The sequence below is a fragment of the Gossypium raimondii genome, chromosome 11 (assembly GCF_025698545.1).
Source record: "Gossypium raimondii isolate GPD5lz chromosome 11, ASM2569854v1, whole genome shotgun sequence".
Taxonomy (NCBI): domain Eukaryota; kingdom Viridiplantae; phylum Streptophyta; class Magnoliopsida; order Malvales; family Malvaceae; genus Gossypium; species Gossypium raimondii.
In genome coordinates, this window is record NC_068575.1 from 22,731,761 (window position 1) to 22,757,523 (window position 25,763).

At 31.6% G+C, this 25,763-nt stretch overlaps 2 protein-coding genes across 2 annotated transcripts; one reads left to right on the forward strand and one right to left on the reverse strand.

The window, feature by feature from the left end:
- Positions 1-2,841: 2,841 nt before the first annotated feature.
- LOC105789547 (uncharacterized) lies at positions 2,842-4,685 on the forward strand (the record flags this gene model as incomplete). The annotated part of the gene is given in 9 exon segments (XM_012616919.2): positions 2,842-2,884; positions 2,887-2,905; positions 3,404-3,517; positions 3,519-3,608; positions 3,610-3,698; positions 3,701-3,755; positions 3,757-3,806; positions 3,809-4,191; positions 4,274-4,685. Coding segments are annotated over 9 exon segments (906 nt in total), but the record flags the coding sequence as incomplete, so codon positions are not given.
- A 13,519-nt stretch (positions 4,686-18,204) lies between these two features.
- Positions 18,205-19,496, reverse strand: LOC105788097 (protein TRACHEARY ELEMENT DIFFERENTIATION-RELATED 7A-like). The gene has a single exon (XM_052624506.1). The coding sequence runs from the start codon at positions 19,055-19,057 to the stop codon at positions 18,467-18,469; it is 591 nt and encodes a 196-aa protein (XP_052480466.1). The 5' UTR covers positions 19,058-19,496; the 3' UTR covers positions 18,205-18,466.
- Positions 19,497-25,763: the final 6,267 nt, after the last annotated feature.

Consider the following 25,763-nt stretch of genomic DNA (forward strand, 5'->3'; position numbering starts at 1 on the left):
ATTTATTCATACCTTTATGAGTTCTGATTCATCACAATCAACTTTTTTATATATATATATTTGAGCATCATTTTCAACATTATCAAAATTTAATTCGATTGGGAAAACATTTCTGTCTATGAGTAAAACAAATCTCACCAGAGTCGAGAGATATCACACTATCACAGGTTATATAATGGCATGTATTTCCAAACTTCACATATGTTATGTTCGGTCCGAGTACCGACTAAACCGTAGCTCCGATAGCAATAAATGTAACACCCCTAACCTGTATTCTTCTTCAGAATTGGGGTATAGAGCATTACCGAAGTTTATAAATTAATTTACAGACAGTTCATTTCATCAAACATTCATATTTATAACCAATCAAAATCAAAACATTAATGAGCTAACATTGGCCAAATTAACTTATAGATATCATTATAACCAGAACCAAAATATCCAAAATTACCAATAGAATTAATGGATAGTGTGATAAACATTCATACATCCATTCAATGCATTATTTCCTTTTATCAAATATATCAATGTTTCATAAATTTTCATACAATGAACATTCAAATCATATTCACACCAATAACATACATTTCAAGCATTTAAGAATATAATTCAAGTTACACGAACTTACCGGACTAAATTGTAGAAGTACCAAATTTCGGGGACATTTTAGTAATTTTCTATTTTCCTCAAATTTTCACCCAATCTTGATCTAAATTAATATTTCATTCAATTTATTAATTTAAATAATAAAACAATTCATTTCATGCAATTTGGTCACTCTTTGACATTTTTACCAATTTACCCTTAAAATATTACTTTTATTCAATTTAGTCCTTGAACCTAAAACATGCAAATTGACCATTTTAATGAAAACTCATGCTAGTTGAATAATATTATATTTTCCTCCTCCTCCTCTCCATTCCACATCCTTAATGTATATAACATGCTTATATGTAATATTATCTATAATTTCACCATTTATTTACATATTCATTCAAAGTCATCAACTTGAGTCATAGTCACTAAATTATTTATATCTTCAGATAAAGAACTCCAAATTGAGATCCGTTAATTTTATCTGAAACTATACTCACATATATTCTTACCATAAAATTTTCAAAATTTTGGTTTATCCAATAAGTATAGTTTATTCTTTAAAGTCATCCATATTCTGCATTGTCGACAGTTTTGACCCTTCTTCACTAAAATTAATTATCTCCTCGTACAGAATTTAGATGATGTTCCCATTTGTTTCTATTGAAAATAGAATAATTCAATATTTCATACATATAAATTTAATCCCTAATCATTTTTATCCAATTTTTATGATTTTCCAAAGTCAAAATAGAGGAACCCGAAATCATTCTGACCTTATCTTACAAAATTTATTATAACTCATTATTTAAAATTCCATTACTTACATAGTTTATTTTATAAGAAACTAGACTCAATAATATTTAATTCTGTATTTGATTCATTCTCTAATTCGATCTCCACAATTTATGGTGATTTTCCAAAGTTAACCTCTACTGCTATCCAAAATTGTTTTAGTGCAAGATGTTAATTACTAAGTTTATAACTTCCTTATTCCCTTTCTCTATAATATTTCCCATCACTTTCACTTATTTATCTTCACTAATATATCAAGAATATAAGATTTTATATAAGAAAACTCTACTATAACATATTTTCCATACTTTTTCAATAAGATCAAACTTAAAAATATATTAAAATCTCAATGTTCTTACCTTGTCCTATTGGTTTCAACCTTTAACTTGATTTTCTCTCTCCTCCAACTTCTATTTCTTGAATCCAACTTGATATTCTAGCTGCCCATAGTCTCCTTGTTATCTTTCTCTCTTGATGGCTATGGAAATTCCTTTGATTTCTAAGTGAATATGGTGAATTTTTGGTGAAAGGACCAAATTGTAAAGAAAGCAAAACTTTCTTTCTTCTCTTTTCTTCTAACGTGAAATGCATGGAAATGATGATGATTTCTCATCATCTTTTCTCCCTTTATATTAATTATTTAATTATAAAATAATACTAAAAATCTTAATAAAATATTAATTAAATAACATTTATCTAATTAATTAATAAATTAAAAATATCACAAACATCATCATTACCTTCTAGAATTCTCTATCTTTCTAATTGACCATTTTTCCCTTCATAATCTTTTGAAATTCCATCCTTGAGTCATCACTTAATTTGGTAAAATTACAATTTAGTCCCTCAAAATTCTTCACCTTTTGAATTTGGTCCTAATTCATCCATTTTCCTTAGTTTCTAGATTATTCCACCCTTAAAATATTTACACTATTGACCCTTCAACTTTTTCGTATTTACATTTTAAGCCCTCAAATTGAGTATTTACTCTTGGGCTACAAAAATTTTCTCACTTTTGCGATTTAATCCTTTCTTGAATTATTATGTCATAATATACTTTATTTTAGTATATCAGGAATATTATCTTACTTTCTTACTGCAGTAATTTTTAGGGTATTACACTCACACTATGTTTGGTTGGGTGTATTGGCATAGCTAATACACCCCTAATCGGTGGGCCCCACTTATTACGCCTCTAATTCGTTGTTTGGTTCAATGTATTGCTATTATGTGGCTAAACCATTATTGACCTAATCGGTGAAATCCATCGATTTCTAATCCCTCCCTTTTGCTCAGTTTAGGCGCTGCTTCAGTTTACCTCCCTGTTTTACCCTCCCGATTTCTAATCCAAGCGTCTTCTGTTCCTTCCTTTTGCTTCTGCCGATTTGCTCCAGTTTCGCCAATTTGCTCCTCTGTTTTTTCTTTTCTTTTCACGATTTTCTCCTCGATTGACATGTTCATTCTTCTTTTCTTGACACCTACAATGTAACGCCACTCATGGTGACTCTTTCGTCCTGTAATTTCTCGATTTCCTTTTCTTTCTTCTTTGGAGTTCACATTTTAATAAACTATATGCTGATTATAGATTTTAGATCTCTTTAATTTTCGATGATTTTAGTTGGGTTTTGTTTTGAATTGTGTGGGATTTGAGAATTGGTAGGATCTAGTGAATTAGAATTGGGTGGCAAAACAATTTGAGTTGAAACAAGTCTTGACAAATTTGAAGTTCATATATTTTGAGTGAAATGAAACAAAATATCAAACTTTTGAACCTAAAGGAATGAAAGATCTAATTTTTTTCTCAATCTTGCTGAAATTTCTTTAGTTCGTTGGTCCGCTTAAGTCAATTTTGACTTAGTACTAACTATTAGAGAGGCTAAAAAAGGTTATTTTTAGTACATTCCTAAATTGCTATCGACATGTATTTAGTATTTATTTGAAAGTCGAGGAACATTGAAGATTTTCCTCTTTCGTCTTTTTTGCATCCCTAATTTGTGGCTAAATCTTGAAACAGTTTTGAGAAAATTACATTCAGTAGACCCAAAGAATCTTCTAACTTTAGCTCACACTCGATCCAAGCAATCGCTTTTGAGGTGGAAGATAAAGAGGCGATTGGGGTTCAACTTATGGGGACAAAGAGTTGTTTGTTGCACCACAGATCTTGCAAAACTTCGTTGTGCATTCGTAAGGGAAATTATTCATCGCCTTTCCACAAAGAATCTGGCGGCCTAAAGTGTTCGACGTCTCATTTAGTGAAGATGATGAGGTTACAATATTGCCATTAAAATCTATACAAATTACTAAAACCGGATGTATAACTTGTACTTCATTCACTGTGATTTAAATCTTAAAGATTTGATGTTGAAGGAAAATCGTATGGAAAAACCCTCATGGCTATCTGCCTGGTAGAGTGGCACCTCGATGAACTTCTATGGCTTCATGTCCCTCGCTTTTGTGATCCTCGAAATATTTTGGTTCCTGCAATATGCAAGATTTTGGAGAGAAGTTCTTCCTTTGCAAAATTGTATAACATTAGTGATAACCCTTGTCATGCTTGAGATGGCTCTTTGGTATTTTGATTACGGTGAGTTCAATGGGAGTGGCCTTACTTCAAAGGTAACCATGCTTGGAGCTACCTTCTTTCTGGCATCTGAAATTCTTGAGCTAGTAGAAAATGTTGGTGCTGTGAGTGATCTTTCTAGAAAGGCAAAACTATTTTTGGTTCTTCCGGTTTCAATCTTAGATGCCTTCTTCATTCTTTGGATATTTACTTCTTTCTCTTCAACTTTAAATAAACTTCAGGTATTCTTTTTCTTTCTTCAACTTCATCGGCAGATCAAGTTAATAACAATATATGAAATTTTCTCACTAATGGATGCAACAGACTAGAAGGATGGTGGCAAAGCTGGATATATACAGGAAGTTCACAAATTTTCTAACTTATTGAGCTCTAAGCTTCTCTTTCTGCCTTTCCTTTTCTGCTACGGTTGTTTATGAACTGTTTTATGGACATTCAAAATGAAAGAAGAAAAAACTTCATTCTCACACCCTCAATTGTTTAAGAAATTTCCTGATCGTTAATAAAGGTAAAACTCGGTAACTTGAGATGTCTATGTAGGCTTGATTACTTGTTTAATTTGCAGCTAGTTCCTCTGTGTTACGGAATTTAAAGATGTATGGCTGTTTTATATTGTGGTTGATGTTCCCGCATATTTTAGTTTCAGTGTCGATCTTTGAGAATTTTATTTCAATGTCTTTGCAGTTTCTTATAGTTCACCGTTTTGTTATTCCGATCTTAATAGGTATGCTTACTCTGGTGAAGCAAATGAAGATTTTGACAAAGATGATACTAATTTGACACTCATGATACTAATTTGACACTCATAAAACCCTCTCTAACACCTTCAAAAGATTTTAGAACTGCACCGGAAACTAGAACGGTGCAGGGCAGCAATGGAGACAAGACAGAGTGACATAAAAACCCCACCTGTGAATCTGTGATTCTTAGAACTCGGTTAAATACTTGAATTCACTTAAATCAAGGCCTTGTTATAGTTGTAACAATGATCCCACTTTTTTTTTTGAACTGTAATGATATCAGGGTGGCTACCATTACAACCAAACATCAGATGTTGAGCTTTATCTTTCCCTCCTTTGATTTTATATTTTACATATTTTTTTGGTTTTACCACAAAAGTTTTCATCAGTTAGTTGTTACCAGGGGAACAAACAATCCTAGTATGCCTTTTTTTTTTAAATGTTAATATAGTTTGTGACATGTTATTTAACATGTTTTTTTGTATCGAACATTATCTACTAATGTTGCAGAACAATGGATACCATACTTAACCGGGAAAGCATGTACCATGACAATATAAAGGAGGTTCCAGTAATTGAGAATATTGGAAAGGATTGTAAATATTGGAATTTGAGGAACTTTCCTGGACCAATATTTATCTGGTAGTTGTCTAATAATTATGTTAAATTATCTTTTATAGTATCATATATTATGATTTGAGTAAATTCATATAAGAATATTAATTATTAAGAATTTTATTAAATTATATATTTTAATTATAATATATTTAATAATAATTATGTTAAATTATATTTTATAGTATCATATATTATGATTTGAGTAAATTCATATAAGAATATTGATTATTAAGAATTTTATTAAATTATATATTTTAATTATAATATATTTAATAATAATTATGTTTAAATATGATTAAATTATTTATTATTGATATTAATAATCTTATTAAAATTTAAATAACAATAACAATAATCATTTACCCAAACAAATTTATGTTAAGGGTATTCTAGTCATTTTAGTTTTTTCCATTATGCTATTACACCTCTATTCCATTCAACCAAACACAAGAATACTATTACGCCTCTATTCCATTACATTCAACCAAACAATTGATTTGCTATTACACCTTTATTCCACTACACCTCTATTCCATTATGCCTCTATTCCATTACGCCTCTATTCCAATACAGTGAACCAAACGTGCTCTCAAGGTTATCCAACGTAGAGGTCATCACAAAGTAATAATTCAATCAGACAACTTGGAGGTTGTTAAAGCCTTTCAAGGAAGTGTTTCCCTCACATCGAACTTAGCCTTAATTAGATGAAATCAAAGTATTTTGTCACAAGAAAACCAATGATTCTTGCGTTACATCCCTAGAGAACAAAATCAAGTTGCGAATTGTTTAGCCAAACAAGCTTTGGTCCAAAAAGAATATTTGCAGGTTTTTGAACTCCCCCTACGACGGTTCTAGATATTCTAGAAATAGCCAGAGCAAAAGGTGTTTTTTCTTTTTAGAATATTTCTATGTAACTAGTTAGGAAATGGTTTAATGTCACAAAAAAAAAAAGATTAAAAAAAAGCATTCTCATCTCCTTCATTCCATCACCCACCATTGAAGAAAGAAAGAAAACCCTATGTTTTTATTCAAGCATGCGACCAAATAATTGAATAAGGTAACCAAGTTATTTTCTTATTTTTTTTATAGATTTATGATCATGAGAGCTTGATTTAGCTTGCCCATGTATCAATTTGTTCAATTATTAAGTTTTTAGGAAGTTTCCATTAGAGAGAAATTAATGAATTGGACTTGAAATTGAAGAGAAATTAATGTCTCTTAAGGGTTGAAGGTTGACATGAAATGTTTATTTTCATTTGCTAATTGAGATAATGAAATAAAAGAAAAAGTGAGAAAGGGAGGAGTAATGAAGAGGACGACCAAAGGGGAGTAGGAGAAAACAAAATGAAAGAAAAAAAAAGTGAATTGTTGCTACCTTAGGTGTGATGGATGGTACAAGCTAGGTAATTGGAAACACTAAAATATATAGAGTTTTTCAACATCTTTTGAGCACTAATTCATGCAATTTCTAAGTAATTTTTGTCAAATTTTATACTTTTATTATAAAATAATTAATTTAAGCTTAGTTTATAAAATATTTTAAATTTTAGTTATTTTTATAACAATTTCACATATATTGGGTTAATTTTGGCAGTTTTGTACAAAGGGTGAAAAATCAACTCGATAGTCACCTTAGGAGCACAATATGATGAATTAAAACCCATGGAGGACTTAAATTTAAGTTTTTGGACTTCCTCAAATCAATTGGTCCAATTTAATTGTTATCAGGAAAAATGGGTAGCTTGAAGTAGAGGAAATGGCCTGAATTGAGTAAGTAAATCGGGAGGATGGACAAGCCCAAAAGAACAACCCAAATCGTTTTGTATTTCTGACCAATCAACTTATTTTGTCTTATTTTAACACTTGTAAATCAGCCCTTGAGCATTTAGTAAATGCCATTCAAACCCCTTCCTTTTTGTGCATTCCGTTTTTAGCCACAAGCTAAAAATATCAAATTCAAACTCCACCACTCCTTCCACTTGCATGGCCAGCCATAGGATGACGGATTGGATACTATTTTTAGTCAACTTGAGTTGTCAATCTCAAGTATAAATCGCCCACCTCACTTCCTCATTTTTCATCTTACACATTTTCTCTCATCTTTCTTTTTCTTTTCCCTTCTAGTTGCTTTCCAAATTCTTTCTTCCCTTGTCGATTTTGCCTCTTAAAAAAGAGTTAGCACACCCATTGGAACAACAAAAATCAAGTGTTCATGAAGGTCTTGGATCAACAAAATGAGTAGAAAAGAGAGGAGCGCACTAGTTTGGCTTTGGAAGATCACCGGGATTTGAGGTTTCAATTTAAAATTAATGTATATCACTTTTCACACATTTTACATTAGATTAGAGAGCTTTAAAATTCATTTTCTTTACATGATTTTAAACACCTATCATTAGAGAATAGATCCAACCAATTTCCTTCTCAAAATTATTTCTCAATTCGTCCGAAATTATTCTCAAAATTAGCCAAAAATATTCTGAAATTTCTCAAGTTTCTTAAATCAAGATTTTCAATCAATGAATTTAGAGGGAATCAAAGGTAATCTTCAATCCTAAACTTATTTTTATGATGATTAGAAACATTTTATATGATTTGAGAGTCAATTAAATTTTTTTTATCAATGTTATCTTTTTCCTAGAACACATGGTTCTTTACTGGTGGATCTTGAATTTTAAGGGAAAATCAATGGATGTTCCAGCTCAAAATGGATCTATTAAAATGTTTTTGATCTTTTTTATCAAGATTAAACATGATTTGTGAGGTAATATAAAGAAATCTGAATTCCATCATCTTCATGAACCGATTTTCTGGAATTTTGTGAAATTAATTTGAAGATGAAATTGATGCTTAGTATAAGTGTATTTGGTCTAGTATTGATGATTGAAAGTGTTTAGGAGGGCTAGAGAGATTGATTTTGTGAGGAATCGAGTTTTCAACTTGATGTTACAAATTCAATAAGGTATCTTTGTGAGAGGATTTTGATTAGTATAGTTAATGAAAATTCGTGTTTATTATACCATTGGAAAGGTGGTAATGTCTACTTTATCTTTGTTGAAGCTCTGAATCTTGAAGAGGACTGAGTTAACCGAAATTGAAGCTTGGATTTGCTTGGTTAATCACTTGTTTGTGGTAGAATAAATTGTGTGGTGAGTGTTTCTAAGGGCGATTTGGTAAATTGACTCTCATTTATGTTTAAATAGTAGCTTAATGGATGATTTCAATTGATTAATTATGGTTGAATGAGTAAATTTTGCAAGATTGATATTATATGTACAAGAGTTGAATTTTTATTGAATAATGGCAAGTAATCATTTAGGTGATTTTGTGCAATTTAATTAGGCTAATTGTATTGATGATTAGAGCATGGTTACTGGAATTTTCGATCATGATATATTGGTGTTACAATTGGTAATTGAACATTGGAAAATGGAAAATGACATGCTTGATTTAATTGGATGCTAAATGGCTTTGTTACATGCTACACATAAGCATTTTGTCACATTAAATTGAACCCAATAATGACTGATTTATATGCTATGTTTGACTGAATATATTGGCAATATGCATGGTGGATCCATTGGATATAGTTGGCATGTCATAGGATTTGTGAGTACTCACCTTTATTTGTGACATTGTGAGCATATGGCTCTAGATGGACTGATTTGTTTGGAGTAGTTAAGGGAGTGTTGAGCATGAGTTTCCACTCATTGGGTTATTTGAGGCGCTATAAGGGAGCTTGTGCTTCGGCTCGCTCAACTCAGTGGACTGTATTTGATATTTGTGAGAGTTCAGAGATCCATTTATCTGATGTATGATCACTCGATTAAGCCATGAGAAGTGTTTATCAATATATTTATGTGTGATTATTGTTATATCATTCGATGTTTGTAAACCATGAATAATTAATTTTTGATATTGATAAAGCATATGGAAATTAAATTGACATGTTTCATTATTATGGCTAATAATTAGAGATTGATTAGATGTGATTTCATCATGATTTGGATGTTGATTTACTGGTCATTTTTATTAACATTCACTGAGCTTTTTAAAGCTCACACCCTCACAATTTGTGCATATAATCCTGGGCTTAAGGAGCTAAGTAAGAGAGGTCCAAGAGATTTTTTGGTAGATACTTTATTACACATTTTAGAGACTGTAATCGGACTTTGTGGAACTCCCGAGAATTAGTTTAATTTTGGTTGTAATTGGTGTAACAACCTATTTTTAGTGAAATCAAAATAGTAGTTTTGGGATCACAAATCCGAGGTCAAATTATTTATTTTATTATTATTTTAATGTCTACAGCATGATAGTAGAGTCATATGAAAATTTTGTTAAGAAATTTTATCGTTTGCATGCTTAAATTGATAAAAGGACTAAATCGCATAAAGTGAAAAAGTTGGGTCCTAATAGCTAAAAGTGTTAAATAGCTATAGAACTTTAAAGTAGAGGTCCTTATATGGCAATTAGACCGTTAATATGTTAGTGGATGATAATGGCTTGGCATTTGTGTAAATTTTAATCTTTATAAAGGTTAAAATTTTAAATTAATAAATTAGTTAAAGATAAAATAATACCAACAAAAACATATCATCTTCCTAAGTGATATCCATCGAATTTTGAAGAAGAGAAAAGCCATTGATAGGGTTTGAAGGTTCGACCATATTTCTTGGGTGCATGTAAGTATAATTTTGTCCCGGCTTTAACAATTTTTATGTTTTTAGAGTCGTTGTAGCTTAATCTAACTAGCCCAGGGACTAATTTGTGAAATTGTTAAAGTATTAGGGTTTCACCATTGGTGAATGTGTATGTGTTTTGATGTTTGATGATAGAAAATGAATGGTTGTTGTTAGTTAAATAACATTTGTTAAGTGATTTTTTAGTAAAATTTGTCAAATAGGGATTAAATTGAAAATTATGATATTTTCATGGTGAAATGTGTGAATTAATGAAATGTATGGGCTGCTTTAAGCTTAGATGATATTCGGCTAGCATGGGTGTGGACTAAATTGCATGAATTTGCATTTTTATGAGTTTAGGACTAAATTGTAAAAAAGCCAAAAGTTTAGGGGCAAAATAGAAATTTTCCATAAAATGATTTTTGGATTGAATTGGATAGATTAATGATTAAATGAATTAAATTCTATTATATAGATCAAGAAAAGCGAAGTATAGAATTAGATCGAGGGAAAGACAAAGTTATCGGTTAAACGATAAATTTTCGTCGTACGAGTTCAAGGTAAGTTCGTTTGTTAATAAGTTTTAAATTATATATATGTTTACATGCTTAATTGAAAATTGGTTGATACGATACTACGGAAGTTCTCGACAAGATATCGGCAAGTGTATGGATCCCGGTTGAACCTTAGGAATAGATAGGATATAAATGACATGTCATTAGGGATTACCGTGTTTTGGGTGTTGGTCCCGTACGTTCTACGGATGGCTGAGTTTTTTGACATGTGTTGCGGTTACTCGACAGCTTGTGTGACCAGCACCGTGTAGCTACGTCTTAACCGTTAGCTTGTGTGAGTAGACCCATTGATGGCTCGAGAGGGAGCATCTATATGAGATAAGAGATAGAGATGGTTTCGACCATGTATTGACACCTAGTGTGTGAGATACTTGAGTATTCGATATTATTCCAAATGGTTCAATGGGCACAATGTTATTACGAGAGTGTATGAGTTCGATGTGAACTAGTACAGGTATGTATGTGAATCATGTGAGAATTGAATCTATGAGGTTTGTGATTTCATGTCGAACCTTGTGGATGAGCATGTGTTAGGCTTGTGGATCAAATTGAGTTGCATTATGCTATGTTTAATTACTTAAATTGTGATTAAATGGTAAGCTGAGTTTTATGTTATACGAACTTACTAAGCTTAATTGCTTACTCTGTTTAATTTTTCGTGTTTTATAGTGAATCGGAAGCTCGTTTGGATTGAAAGTTGTCTGAGATCGTGTCGCACTATAAAACTCTCATTTTGGTACTTTGGACTTTCTATATTTTGGTTAAATGGCATGTATAGGTATTTTGGCTAATGTAGCCTATATGTCTTGATGAGTTTTGGCCATTTGAATTGGCTTGTAAAGTGGTCATATATATTGATATGTATATATGTATAAATGACCTTGTGATATGTGGTGTATAGTTGCTATATGAATGCCTTGCTTGTGAAATTGTGTTTTGGCACCAAATGGTTGGAATTGAGATGAGTTTGCATGCTAAGTTTTAGGTACAATGTCTCATATATGTAATTGACCATTTAGGTAGACTTTGGAAGTATATTTGATATGCTTTAAAGTGGTCAAATGAATGTGCTTATGGACATCATGTTGTATGTGTGGATATTGCATGTTATAGACTTGGTATTGGTTGGTTTTGAATGCTTATTTATGCCATGGTTGTATGTGCATTATTAAGCTTAGGTTGGTACCTATTTGAGTGAGAAATGTGGCTTAGAAAATAGCCTATTTTCACTCACACGGGCAGAGACACGGGCGTGTGTCTCAACCGTGTGTGACACCCGGTTAGGAGACACAACCATGTGTCCCCTAAAATTTCTAATGAAAGCAAGTCAGTGAGTTACATGGGCTAGTCACACGAGCGTGTGGTTGGCCGTGTGACTCAAGTTAGTGAGTTACACGGGGTTGGACACAGGCTGGGGCACGGCCATGTGATCCCATTTCGAATGCCCACAAGGCCTGAGACATGGGAGTGTCTCTTGACCGTGTGAGACACACGGCCTGGCCACACTTTGAAAATTTTCAATGCTTTCCCAAAAGTTTCTTGAGTTCATATTTGAGTTCTAAATTGTTTTTAATGTTCATTTTGGGTCTCGAGGGCTCGTATTAGGGACTGTATGATTGAAATCGAATGATTTTCGTTTGGAATGAGAAATGAACATGAATTGTATGATTGATTGATCTGTAAGTCCGGTAATGCTCTATAACCCTATTTCGGCGTCAGATACGGGTTAGGGGTGTTACAATTGGACTTTGGAAATTTTTATTTTGGATGATTTTATAATAATTTTGAGGCATGCTTGAGTTTAATTATTGAATGATTTACAGTGTATAGTTGATTGATAGCACGTCGATCGATAACACGGTGTGTGAGGCATGAAATTTGTACTAGCGATTGTTTAAATGAATCTTTCATGGAGTGGTTTACTAGCGACTAAAGTGAGCCACTTGTTTGATTTATTCGATGTTTATTATGCATGAAATTGATTGCCTAATTCTATATAATTGAGGCTTGATTGATGTCAATGAACTCAATTGAATGTCTATGTATATGTATGTTAATTAATCGTAGTTAAATCAGGTTTAATTGGCCATTAAAATATGTAAAATTGGGTTTTAAAATGATTTTTCGCAAAAATAGGTGTAGTAGTTTTGTCCACACGGGCGTGTGCCTGTCCACACGGGCATGTGAGGGGTTACACATGGGCGTGTGGGTAAATGACACGGGCGTGTGGAGACTGAAGTTATCACACACGAGCGTGTGGGATTTCCACATGGGCGTGTGCGATCGGTCTAAAAATTTTCACGACGCAAACACGGTCATTTAATGACACACGGCCGTGTGGGTTTTGGGGTTTAAATTTTTGTCTCTTTATATTGGTATTCTAATTTGTTTAAGTTACAATTTAGTCCCTAATAGTAAAATTTGAATTAGACATAGTAAACGAACTCAAATTAAGGTAAAATTTTTAGGCTTGCATAATTTGACTAAAAGAAGGTCGGTAAACACTTAGATCTAAAATCGAGTTAGTTTTACCATAGGTGGTAAAATGACGAAAATTCTCTTAGGTTAAATTACCTAGGAAAAGTTTAAAATTGGCTCATAATTTTCTTCCACATTAATAAATAACTAATAATTAGATAAGATTGACGTGTTATAAGGTCAGGATGTGTCTTGGGTGCTCGTTAGCCGGAGAGTTACTTAAGTGGCTAATGTAATGCTTCGAATTCGGGCCAGTCCGTCCCAGTCAGGATTGGGGTGTCACAAAATCATACTTATGTTATGCTTTCATTTTAATTTTAAGGTAACAATTGAATTAATTATTAAATGGATTGAAATTATAATTAATTGACACAATATTTAATTGGTGCATGTTTAATCTTCTAAGGTAGTTGATGGTTAAATTAGCAATGGTATTAAACAATACTTTAGCCTTGAATAACTTGTAAGATTATTGTGATTAAATTGTTTCAATATAGAAATATATTGTTACCTCACTTTATCTTATACTTGCTTATGAAAATTTGATTAATTGTTTGAATTGACATAGAAATATGTTTAAGAGATTAATAGATTTAGTAAGTATGTGCATTAGTTAATAGGATACCGAGTTGCCGTGAAATTATTCGTAACAACATGCACATAGTTTTAATTATTCTAAGTTAAAGAATGAAATTGATCTAACACATTTATTTTATACTTATTAAACCTTATTTTTAGAAATCGTGCGTGAAATTTTATTCTCTTAGTTAATCACTTAGTTAAATTAGTTTTATTTTTAGATCACCTTTTCAAAACAACATATTTTTCATCACCAAATTTTTAATTTTACATTTCATAAATATTCGCTTGCACAGTCCCTATGGGTACGATAACTTGACATTACTTGTCACTTTATTACTTGTTATCGATTGTGTACACTTGCACATTTCTATCATTCTAGTAATTGGGAGGAAATGAAATTTTTAAGGGACAAGCTTGAAAAGTGGATCAAGGGGCACATGTGGAGTGAAAAGGGGGCTTAGGGAGGAAGGTTGACTAGCTAAAGGAGGAAAGAATCTTTTCACTAAGGCAACTTTAGGGGGATGACACAAGGCATGTCGAGCAAAGATTTTATGCTAAAAATTCTTAAAAAAATTATGAGGGAGTGGGAATTGAATTTGAGACCTAATGGAATTTAATTATTCTCTGAACCACTAGACCAATTCACTTGCTTGTTAACACTCCTACAACATTTATTTAAATACATGGTGTGACATTTACTAAAGTTTAAAGAAAAATTGCACCAAATAGAAAATAATGTGAGGGAGGAGATTCAAACTCAAGTTTTCAAGGATAGATCTACCACTTCAAGTCTTATTTATTGTCAAATGTGTAAAGATCACCTTAGAAAAAATAAAGTACAGGCGTGATCACTCTCGGTTCACTAACCTACTTTCTACTAACCCAGTTTTTGGGGTGTGACACTAAGAGTATCTTCGAAGAGATAATGTTTACCCAATGATTAGCAAAAAATGCACAACCACAAAATTATACATAAAAATTCCAAATCTACTCCAGACCCATACGAAAATGCACATATAACCCCAATTGGCATGCCAACTGTATCCTAACTTTTCTACCAAGTTTATATGGGTACAAATAGTTAAATAATAAAAAACTTACCTTAAATTATCTAGTGGAGCAGGAATTCATAATCTCACATGAGTAATGTATATCAAAGTGATCTACCATAAATTGATATGGTAAATTAAGTTTTTTTTACACTTAATGAACTTGTATTTAAGCATTTTATGGTTTTATTTTATGATTTTTTTATATTTATTAGATTTTTATCTTAATATTCAATTTTATATGTTTTTAGTGTATTTTGTGACCAAAATGGAAAGATCTTGTCTTTTGGAGTTTAATGATTAAAGTTAGCTTGTACAGGAGGTGACTAAGGCAATAGTGAGAAGAAGCCTTGATGTTGCCCTCAAAGTCGCGACACTAGACCTATTGTGTCACAACATTTAAACTATCTATCACCCTGGGAGTTGATTTTCAAGATTCATCACATTGTAGGTAAACTGGTGACAGAGCCGCGACACTAAGAGCATGGAGTTGCGACATCAAGTGTTGAGGTAGCGACATTGTGTTGCTAAAGTCGCGACATCAAGGCTTGACAGGCTAAAATCTGTAAGGGCATTCTTCAGTCAAAACAAGCTATTTTAATTGTTAAGAAGAGCAATTTTGTCCATTTTAGGTCAAACTTGTTAGCACTATAAATAGCTTTTTAAAACATGTTTTAGAGTCTTTCAGTTTTGTCATTATTAGGTTAATTTTAGTTAGTGACTGCTGTAACTTTTCTTTTTATTTTTTCTGCACTTTGTCTTCTTTAACTTAAATGTACAAGGACTTTCTTGTAACATTGAGTTTTCACTTTCAATTTCAATAGATTTTAGTGAATTTTTATTCAAAAGTTACAATTGAGTAATCGAAAATGTGGAATCTTGTGTTCATGCTCCATCGCAACAATCAAAATCAAGGACTTCTTTAAAAATTCTTAATAATTTCTAAACCCTTTAATTTTTTTATCGTTTGATTATTTAAATGGGCATGGAAATTATTAGTTATTGTTTGTTAAAGATGAGCATGAACTAAATTCTTTGGGTTGTTGAGTAATTAAACTGTTGAGCAATTATTTTAATAATTAGGGACTAAATTGAATAATTTGGACCAAATTGAATAGAAATAGAAACTCAGAATTGCTAAATCTAGGTAAAATTATAGATAAGTGAGACTGAGAGGAGACTTTATCGAGTAAAATGAAATTGTTCCTTTTAGTCTAAATTAGATTGAGAGATGAACTAGACTAAATTGTAATTTGGTAAATTATTGATCGACGGGTATTAATTAATTCGATTAGAAATTTTTTCCATCTAATTCCTAAGAGTTAGTTGTCAATGTAGATATTAATCAGCTACCGTTTTTGTCTTTGATTATTCATTTGTAATTCTTGAAAATTTTACAATTAAGTCCTTAGATATAATTTTAGTATAAAACCTTCAATTCAAGATTTAACGTACTATAACTTGTTAAATAATAGTTATTTAGTCTTTCTATTTTGCATGTTTGTTCCTTTGAATTCAATCTTATCAACCTGTCTCCTATGGGTTCGACCCTTGGAAGACTCCACAAGGTGTTTCACTATACAGTTTATAAATATTACAACTCGACCTGTTACACTTGCAGTACACCACATGTGTTTGTAATTTTCTCTACTCAATGCACGTACACTGAGGCATAGTCACAAAACAAAAGTAGAGAATGAATCAAATATTTCCTCCTTTACAATAATTGAAGTGTCAACTAAGCCTTTTGTACAAGATTACCATATTTCAATTTCATGATCTTATTTTATAAACTCACTTATACCAAATTCACATAACACACTTAAAGCTCTAATGTTAATGCTCCCATAATTAAACATACAACAAATGGTGAAAAATATACTTTATCATATCACATTTCTAACCTTTCACTAAAATATTCACAAGTCCAATATCCATCAAGCTACATTTTCACATTCATAGATAAAACTTAACATTTCTATTCATATTTTAAATTTATCTAACAAGGAAAAATATAATAAGTTTCATCACAAATTTAATTTCCAAATTGCAAAAGATGATAGAAAGCTCCTCCAACTTCTTCACTCTACTATTTTCTTCATACCTTTGCTATGACCTTCTTTAGCAAGCTCTTTCTCTTCATAATTCATACGAAACAATATTTTTACAAAATGTCATTATACAAATTTAGCATTAAATGGTCATACTAATAGCTCAACAACCATTTTAAAGTACAAAAACATGAAATGAGACGATGGAATGTTAAGAAAACACAAACTCTTGCCAAAAGCATTTCCTTCTCTCTCTAGCTCATGATTCTCACACTAGAATTCAAACTCTAGGTGTGTGGGTGATGAATTTTGATGCTAATATGATTTCTACAAGGTTCTTTTGTAAGAAAATACAATAAAATAATTAAAGATTTAAGGAGTATTGTGTAGGATATAAATAAATAGAAGAAAATGGGAACTTTCTTTACAGAACAATGGTCGCCATCCAAGCTTGCTGATATGGAGTGATACAGGGTTCCTTTTCCCCTTTTATTTTTTGTTTCTAGTACTTAAAATACAAGGCTTGTGTCAAAAAGTCAAAGATTTAAGAGTTTGTAGTCAAAATTTATCATTAATGGCTAATTTCTTTGGTATTTAATTTCAAAAATCATCTCATTCCTACACATCACCATAAACTTTAATATTTAATCATGTTTAGGTTCCAAATGACTAAAAACCCTCAAGGAAAAATTACTATTTTACTCTTCAATTTTTTTCTTATTCGATTAATCTCGAAACTATAAAATAGTTCAAATTGTATTCCAATTAACTTCCCAATAGTTCAAAAGTAATAAAATTGGATAGGAAATAGATTTTTTTATCGGATTTACTTTTAAAAAGTTATCAGAATAGTCTCGTACGAAATATCGAAAAAAATTGAGGCGTTAAACAAACCATCAATATAAGGCCTCACACCAGTTTGATGTCACATCCTCCATTATTAAAAGTTTATACCGATGTTACATGTACCAATGATGATTTTTCTATCAGAATAACCGTCACTACTGTTGGTATATGATTTTTAAACTTGAACAGACGAATTTTTGTTTTTAGTGACCATTTTTGCGTTATAATCAGTTTGTTTGTAGTGGTTACGAGTGGTGGGGTGTTCTTTTGTTTCCTTTTGGTACCATGTTCTTATGATTTTATTATTAATAAAATTATTTTGATTGAGGAAAAAAATATTAGAATAAAAATTGATAATATTAATTTATGAATTATAAATTAAATTAAACTATTAATTTAGTTTATAAATGTAATTTTATTAATTCTTCTTAAAATATACATAATGTAAGTGTGGATCACTGTGGTTTACTTTTACGAATTTTTTGAATCCAGTACATTTTATGTTCAAGTTAATTTTTGGTTGATCAATTTCAAATTCAACTTAAATTTGAAGGATTTGGATTGAAAAATTTTAATGGTAAAATCAAATTGAGTGAAACTCTAAATTCATTCTGAATTTCATCAGAATCGAATGATGTAACACTATATATTATTTGCTGGAGAAATTTTATTCGTTAAAAGTCAATGAGTACAGTAAAGCATCTCATTGAAGAAGTTAACACCAACTCCCAAAGGAGATATAACATAAATGTGGGGGGAATTCAGTATAACAAAATCCAGCACAGTGGGATTATTATGGAGCATAACGATCGAGCGAGCTATTAGTTTATTACCGATGCCATTCATTCTCACAACTGATGCTGGTGATGACGAGTGAGCTAGGAGGCTTTGGTGCCGCCGTATCCATCACAAGCTTGAGAATGAGAAAGTTCTTGTAAAGATTTAAGATGTGAATGCAATAATCCTTCACTAGTCTTTTTGTTTTTCTTGATTTCTTCGTCAATACGAATATCATCTTCTACAAGTAATACGGCGTTTTGTGCACCATGAGGGCCTGGTACAATGGCTTCCTGGACTTTTACATGTTTATCTATGCTTAGTATTTCTGTTTTTTGAATCGTTTTCTTCTTTCTCTTCTTAATGAAGCAGAATAGAGCAACTGAGAGGAATGCAAAAAAGAACAGACCACCGATAGAAACAAAGACAATGACTATTACAGTTGAATGATGTCCGGATGGTGGTGGTGGAGGCGGAATTACATGAGGTGGTGTTGGTGGAGAAATAGAGTGAGGTGGTGGAGGTGGATGGAATGGATGATGTCGTGGTGGTGGAGGCACAATTGGCGAGGGTGGTGGTTTTATAACAGGTGGTGGTGTACCAGTAGGAGAGGGAGCTGGTTTAGTAGCAGGTGATGGTGGTGCCGCAGTAGGAGAGGGAGGTGGTTTATTAGCAGGTGATGGTGGTGCCATAGTAGGAGAGGGGGTGATTTATTAGCAGGTGATGGTGGTGCCACAGTAGGAGAGGGAGGTGGTTTCGTTGCGTGTGGCGTTTGATGATGTGGTGGTGTTGGCACTGAATGTGGTTGTGGTGGCGTAATGGGGTTATGTGGAGCCGGGGGTGCTTTTGGAGGGGTTGGAATATAATGGGGTGGTGCCACTTTTGGAGATGGAGGTTTATAAGGAGTGGTCAGCTTTGGGGGGGATACTTTTGGAGGCAGTGGAGTACCATGGGGTGGTGGCAGAGGAAAATATGAAAAATAATTGGTCCTAATAGAGTTAGAAGCCATGGTATAGTATGTCGTGTGATAATGGGAAATAGTCTTTTCTGTTATGCCATTATGAGAGACAGTAAATATATATAATATATATAGAGAGAGAGGCAGAGATGTTAGTCTTGGTTAGGCTAGGCTTGAGTCTAGTACATGGTTTGATGGTTTTGCATACTTCTAAGGTTTTAGTTACTTCACGTTTATGCTAAGATTGTTGTTGAGTTGTCGTTGATTGCATTAAAAAGTACTCCTTGTATTGTAATTGTATTTAAAGAATTTAGTTCAAATTGCTATGATTGTTGAGTTTGATATTGTTGTGTTTTACTACTTTATACGTGGACCAAAAATGCTCAGATTTGCAATCTTCCCAAAAGGACTAAATCAGCTTAGGTTATGTATCTATGCATCAATATGAGTATATATATCTCACTTAAGTTAAATACAAATGAATTGTAATTTCTAATCTGTAAAGGCATTATATTCTGGATTTACAACACAAGCTAAGTTAATGTTTTTCTTTCTACAAAATATCTTTCTATTGTTTGAATTGATATTTTGATAATCTTACTCACCTTCAACCTTGAATGATAGAGAATGTCCTAAACATACCACCCTAACATGATTATATTACCTTGGAAAGAAGGATGAATAACCAAAGCCATCTTAGGCTTAGCTAAAATCATAAGGTTGATGCAGGCATTTCAATTTAAAGCCTACCTTTGAACATTAGTTTAGAGCTTAATATATGATACTAGTATTTTTTATTCGTGTGTTGTATGGATTAATTGTATTTATAATTTTAAAAAATTAAATTACTTTATTTTTAAAAATTAAGAATATTGTAAAAAGTAAATTTATATTATTTCATAAAAATATTTTTATTTAAAAAAACATTTAGTTTAAAAAAATACTTTTTACATTAAAAACATTTTATCCAACCATTATATATTATAAAAATTTATAATACTTTATAGATAGTGTTTAATTTTTAAAACAATATTCTAAGGAAAAATTATTTTTTAAAGATTGTTTAAAAATAATTTAATTATATTGTTTAAAATTATAATTTTTTCATTACGTTACTAATCAAATTTTGTTTTTAAAATTTAAAATTTTATTGTTAAATATTAACTAAATATTTAGAAAATCCCAATTAATTATTCTCTAAGTTAATTTAATTGAAAATTTTAAAATAAAACTATTATTTATGAAGTTTACATTTTAAAAAAATGTTATAATTAGTTTTAACCATGTTATATAATTTTTAAGTTTTGGAAGATTATAAAGTTTTAATAAATTTTAAACAAATTATAAAGTATTCGAATATAAGAGTATGCATTAAATAAACATATATATTTAAATTATAAACTATTAGAGGAATTATTTTATTAATTATTTAATTGTGTATTTTGTAATTATCTTGTTAGATGCTTTAAATATTTTGATTTGATAACAAATTCCATAGATTAAGTAATTAGTTAAATTTAGAATATTTGATTGGCTATTAATTGAGATTTGGTCAAACAACCCAATCTTATCTTGTATGTATATATATACCTTACCTTTAATCAATAAAATCAATACATTATTCTCAACATCTTTATGGTATCAAAGCACCCACGTTTTTTACTTGTCTTTTTCCACTTCTCTCTTTTGTATTTTTTTTCTCTTTTTTCTCACGATTCTCCATGTTCTTCTTCAACCATAATGGCTTCAGAAGGCATCTTTGCATTTTCCACTGCTTATACCATTATTCAAAATACTCAAGAACCAAATAATCAACACTACAAACATCACAAAATTGACAAAAGCCAACTATATCACGCAAATTCTCCAAATCAAAATTCTATTAGAATGATATGATCTTTATGGCTTTCTAGATGGTTCTCTTCCCAATCCTACACCAATTGTCACCATTGATTGTAAGTCGACTCCAAATTCAACATACACAACATGGAAATGCTAGGACCATATTCTTTTTAGTGCATTCCTTGGTGCAGTCTCTCTACCTATTCAACCTCTTCTTGCCTCCACCACCACCTCTTAGGAGGCATAGATCACCTTGGCTAATACTTATGCCAAACCATCTTGTGGTCACATCAAACAGATCAAGGATCAATTGAAGAACTATATCAATTGACTCTTTCCACGCAACCATAATTGAACGACCCTTACATCGGGAGTGTATCTTCCAATAACCTTTCGAGGTTTTCTCTTGGAATGCACGTTTCTTTAAATCGCTACTTGATGATACTTAATAGTAGATCCTTACCCGCGGTCTATGAACAAGTCTCCTTTCATTGCCTATGTACAAGGTATTATCGACACATCATTACTCCTACAAATCTTAATCGGGTTATCACCATACGCACTACTGGCTTTTATTATTACTATTTTGGCGGACCGGTTCCCCTTTTCTATTACTTTTTCCCTGTTTGACGGATTTCCTTAAAATCTACTTGTCAACACTTACATTATTCTTTTAACTCTTTTTCCATGAGCGTGATTAACCGTAGTTATCATCTTGATGAAGCACCCTAATTTTAGTGCCATAACAGACCCTATATGTTGCCATTGTCGAGTTATGGTCTTACACCTGAAATTTTCACGTTTAATGTCCTGGCGGACTCCCCGTGTTTACTACCTCAGAAGACTCTCCGTGTTTTCTATCCCAATGGGCTAGCTCGTGTTTACTATCCCAGTAGACTACCTTGTGTTTACCGTCCTAACATACTACCTCGTGTTTACTGTCTTGACGGATTATCTCGTGTTTACCATATTGACAGACTCCCCCATGTTTACTGTCTTGAGAAACTCTATTGGTTGCCATAGTCGAGTTATGGTCTTACGCATTAGACCTCTTTTGAGGTGTCACCCCGTAAGACCTTACCGTTGTAGCGATATTGCTCCAAAAAGCCTGCTGATCACCATCACAGTGTTTCTCTATGAAACCTAATGATCATCAATATCAATCCATCTAATATCCAACTTGATGCTCGAATAATGAAGTTTTCCCCAGTAAGGCTCGAAGCTTCGTACATCACATTTTGTACTCATCAATACCGTATGGTGGTATCTTAATGGAAAATTTTCCCTATTCCAATGTCCATTCCTCTATTTCACCAATGTAGCCTCTCCAACCCTGTCCAGATGTTAATGCCAAATTTTAAAGGTCACATCGGCCATCAAAATGATCACATCCCAAAAATTAGGTTAGTAGAATCAGGTTAGTAAATCAGGGTTTAGTGAACCAAAAATTGTAATTAAGTTAGATATTTAAAAAATAGTTAGGAAACAAAAATTAAGTGCATGAGAATTAATTTGGCTAAAACAAATTTTAAAAATGAGACTTGATTTGGAAATAATTTTGAAATTGACTGTAATTGAAAAATAAGGTCCAATTTGGAAAAAAATTATATTGTAGGTGGTCAAAGGGAAAAATGCCTAATTTTCAAAATCTGGCTAGCTTTATAAACCACCCATGCCTTTTCCCTCCCATTCTTCATCTCTTAAAAAAAATTTCAAAACCCTAAATCTTGTTTTTTTTCCCAAAATCAGTTAATCCTTTTTGATTTTCAAGCTTTCCAAACACAAAATATTCTTTCAATTTCAAAGAAAACTTAAGATTTCATCCTCAATTTCTCTGAAGTTTTTCACATGTTGAAACTCGAATTAGCTTCATAGCTCGTCGATTTTGCAAAATTAAGTTAACATTTTGACTTTGCTTGATCAAATGGAGTGTGTTGTTATTTCAAATTGGGTTTTAATTGATTAAATCTTGATTTCAATAGATTAATTAATTTAATGTTGATTTTAAGCTTGAAAATGGTGAATATCATTTTATTAAGTTAAAGTACTATTTCAAAGCCATTTTCAACTTACTTTGATCCTATTATAAGGTTTTTAATCCTAATTTAATGAATCTTTAAGTAATTTTAAAAGATTTGAATGATCTTTTCACCTTAAAACTTTTTGGCTTGATTTTTTGAAAAGGGAGATCTACAAAATTTTACTAAATTAAAGGTTTAAATATGTAATTAGATGATATTTAGGAATATTAGGACTGAAATTATGGTTTAGAAACAAGGTTTGAGTGGTGACATCAAATTTTTGACAAAACTACCTAGGTTTTCGGTATAAAGATCTAGAGGCTTTAATATGTGAATTTAAAATGAATTAATATTGTATGTTGTTATTTATAATGTCTTTGTATTTTTTGGATGTATATGTAAAGTTCCAACTAATTTAGGAGCCTCTACAAGCAAAGACAAAGGAAAATAAAATCTTACTTGAGCTTTGTTGTGGAATCTAGTTGCTAAGGTGAGTGATCTTGTGTGCTATAATTAATGCACAAAATAGTGGGTTAAAGGGGGCTTAGGTGATCAAAACACCTGATCTAAGTCCTAGAAGTATGTGTTCTTACTTGAGTTTTGATTACTTGATAAATAGGATTATATGTGATGCCAAAGTTTAAATGTGTGATATGACTGTATATGTTGAATATATGAGTGAATATGCCTTATAGATAGCTGGATCTATGCACACACCTCTGATATGAAAGTGAGTTTGGCTCAATGAGCAATATGTTAGCACTTTGTAGTGCATTATATAAAAGTGATAAGTGATATGAACATGATAAATGTGAGTGTACATGAACAAAAAAATTAATATGTGGAATGGATATATTGGCCCTGTAAACTGTTGAAAATATTGGATATAGTTGGCATGACATAAGATTTGAGTACTCATTTATATGTTTTGTTATTGGGACATGTGGAGGGATAAGGAAATGTATAGCATTGCTTCATTCATGGGACATGTTGGTGTGTTGGAGAGTGTTAGCTTCAAGCCACACTTACCTGGGACATGTAGACTCTTTTGAGTCATAGTGTGATGGAGATTCGTGTATCCAATGAAAGCTTTTGATATGTATTTTCATCCTCATAAGTTACCAATATATCATTTTGATATGGTATTTGATGATCCTATGTGAAAAGTGTATTTAGCCTAACTCTTGTGTTTGTGATTTTTTTGTAGCATATTGAGAACTCACTAAGCTTGGTTAAGCTCACATCTTTTGGTGTCTATTATTTTAGAGAAATAACTTGTGTGAGAGGTGAAATAGGCAAGCTTGGGGTCCAAAGACCTCTAGATTCTGGGGTAGATTACAAGAAGCTTTGGGCACTAAATTGACTTTCAGTGCAGCGTTTCATCCATAGACAAACGACCGGTCAGAGAGAGTGATTTAGATACTCAAAGATATGCTTCGCTGTTGTATTCTTGAATTCGAAGGTAACTAGGAGATAATCCTTCTGTTGGTTGAATTTACTTACAATAATAGTTACCAGCCGAGTAGTAAAATGGCCCCGTATAAGGATTTTTATAGTCGAAAGTGTAGAACTCCATTATACTAGACTGAATTGACTAAGAAAAAGCTTTTAGGTACTGATTTGATTCGTGAAACTCAATAAAAATTGAAAGTGAGACAAGATTGTTTAAAAACAGCTTTCGATTGTCAAAAATTGTATGCTGATTTGAAAATAAAAGACATTAAGTATCATGTTGGCGATAAAGTGTTTTTGAAAGTATCGCCTTGGAAAAAAAAATTCTCTATTTTGACCAAAAAGGAAAGATTAGTTGGCATTTCATTAGTTCGTATGAAATTATTGAGAGAATCGGGCTAGTAGCTTATCGTTTAGCTTTACCATCAGAATTGGAGAAAATTCATAATGTGTTTCCATGTGTCGATGTTGAGACAATATAGATCTGATCCCTCACATGTGATTCACTGGTTGATGTGGAATTACAGCTTGATATGTCGTATAGTGAGGAACCATTTAAAATTCTGGTGCAAGAAATCAAAGAATTGAGAAATAAACATGTAGCTTTAGTGAAGATTCTTTAGAATCACCGTAAAATTAAGGAAACTACTTGGGAACTGAAAAAAGCTATGAGATTGCAGTACTCAAACTTATTCTCTGGTAATATTTTCGAGGACAAAAATTCCTTTAGAGGTGTAATAACCCGTTTTTAGTGGTATCGATAAAAATGGTTTGAGGACCACAATTTCAACTAGTTTATCAGTGCTTTATTATTTATAGGGTTATTACAAGGTCGTATTAAAATTTGGTTAGAAAATTTTAATGTTTAGATAGTTAATTAAATAAAAAGGACTAAATCGTAAAAGCTAAAAAAATTAGTTCATAATAGCTAAAGGTGTTAATAGCTATAGAAATATAAATTAATGGATTTAAATGGTAAATATACCATATAGATATATAGTGGACGGTTATGGACATTGTTTTGTTAATTTTAAGTAAATATTTAAGGAAATTTAGTAATTAATCAAATAATGTCATAAACAAATATGTAGAAAAATGCTATCATCTTCTTTCTTTCTTTGTTGA

Excerpts from the sequence above, each read along its gene's own strand:
- LOC105788097 (XM_052624506.1), bottom strand. The coding sequence starts at position 19,057 with ATGGCACCACCATCACCTGCTAATAAACCACCTCCCTCTCCTACTGCG.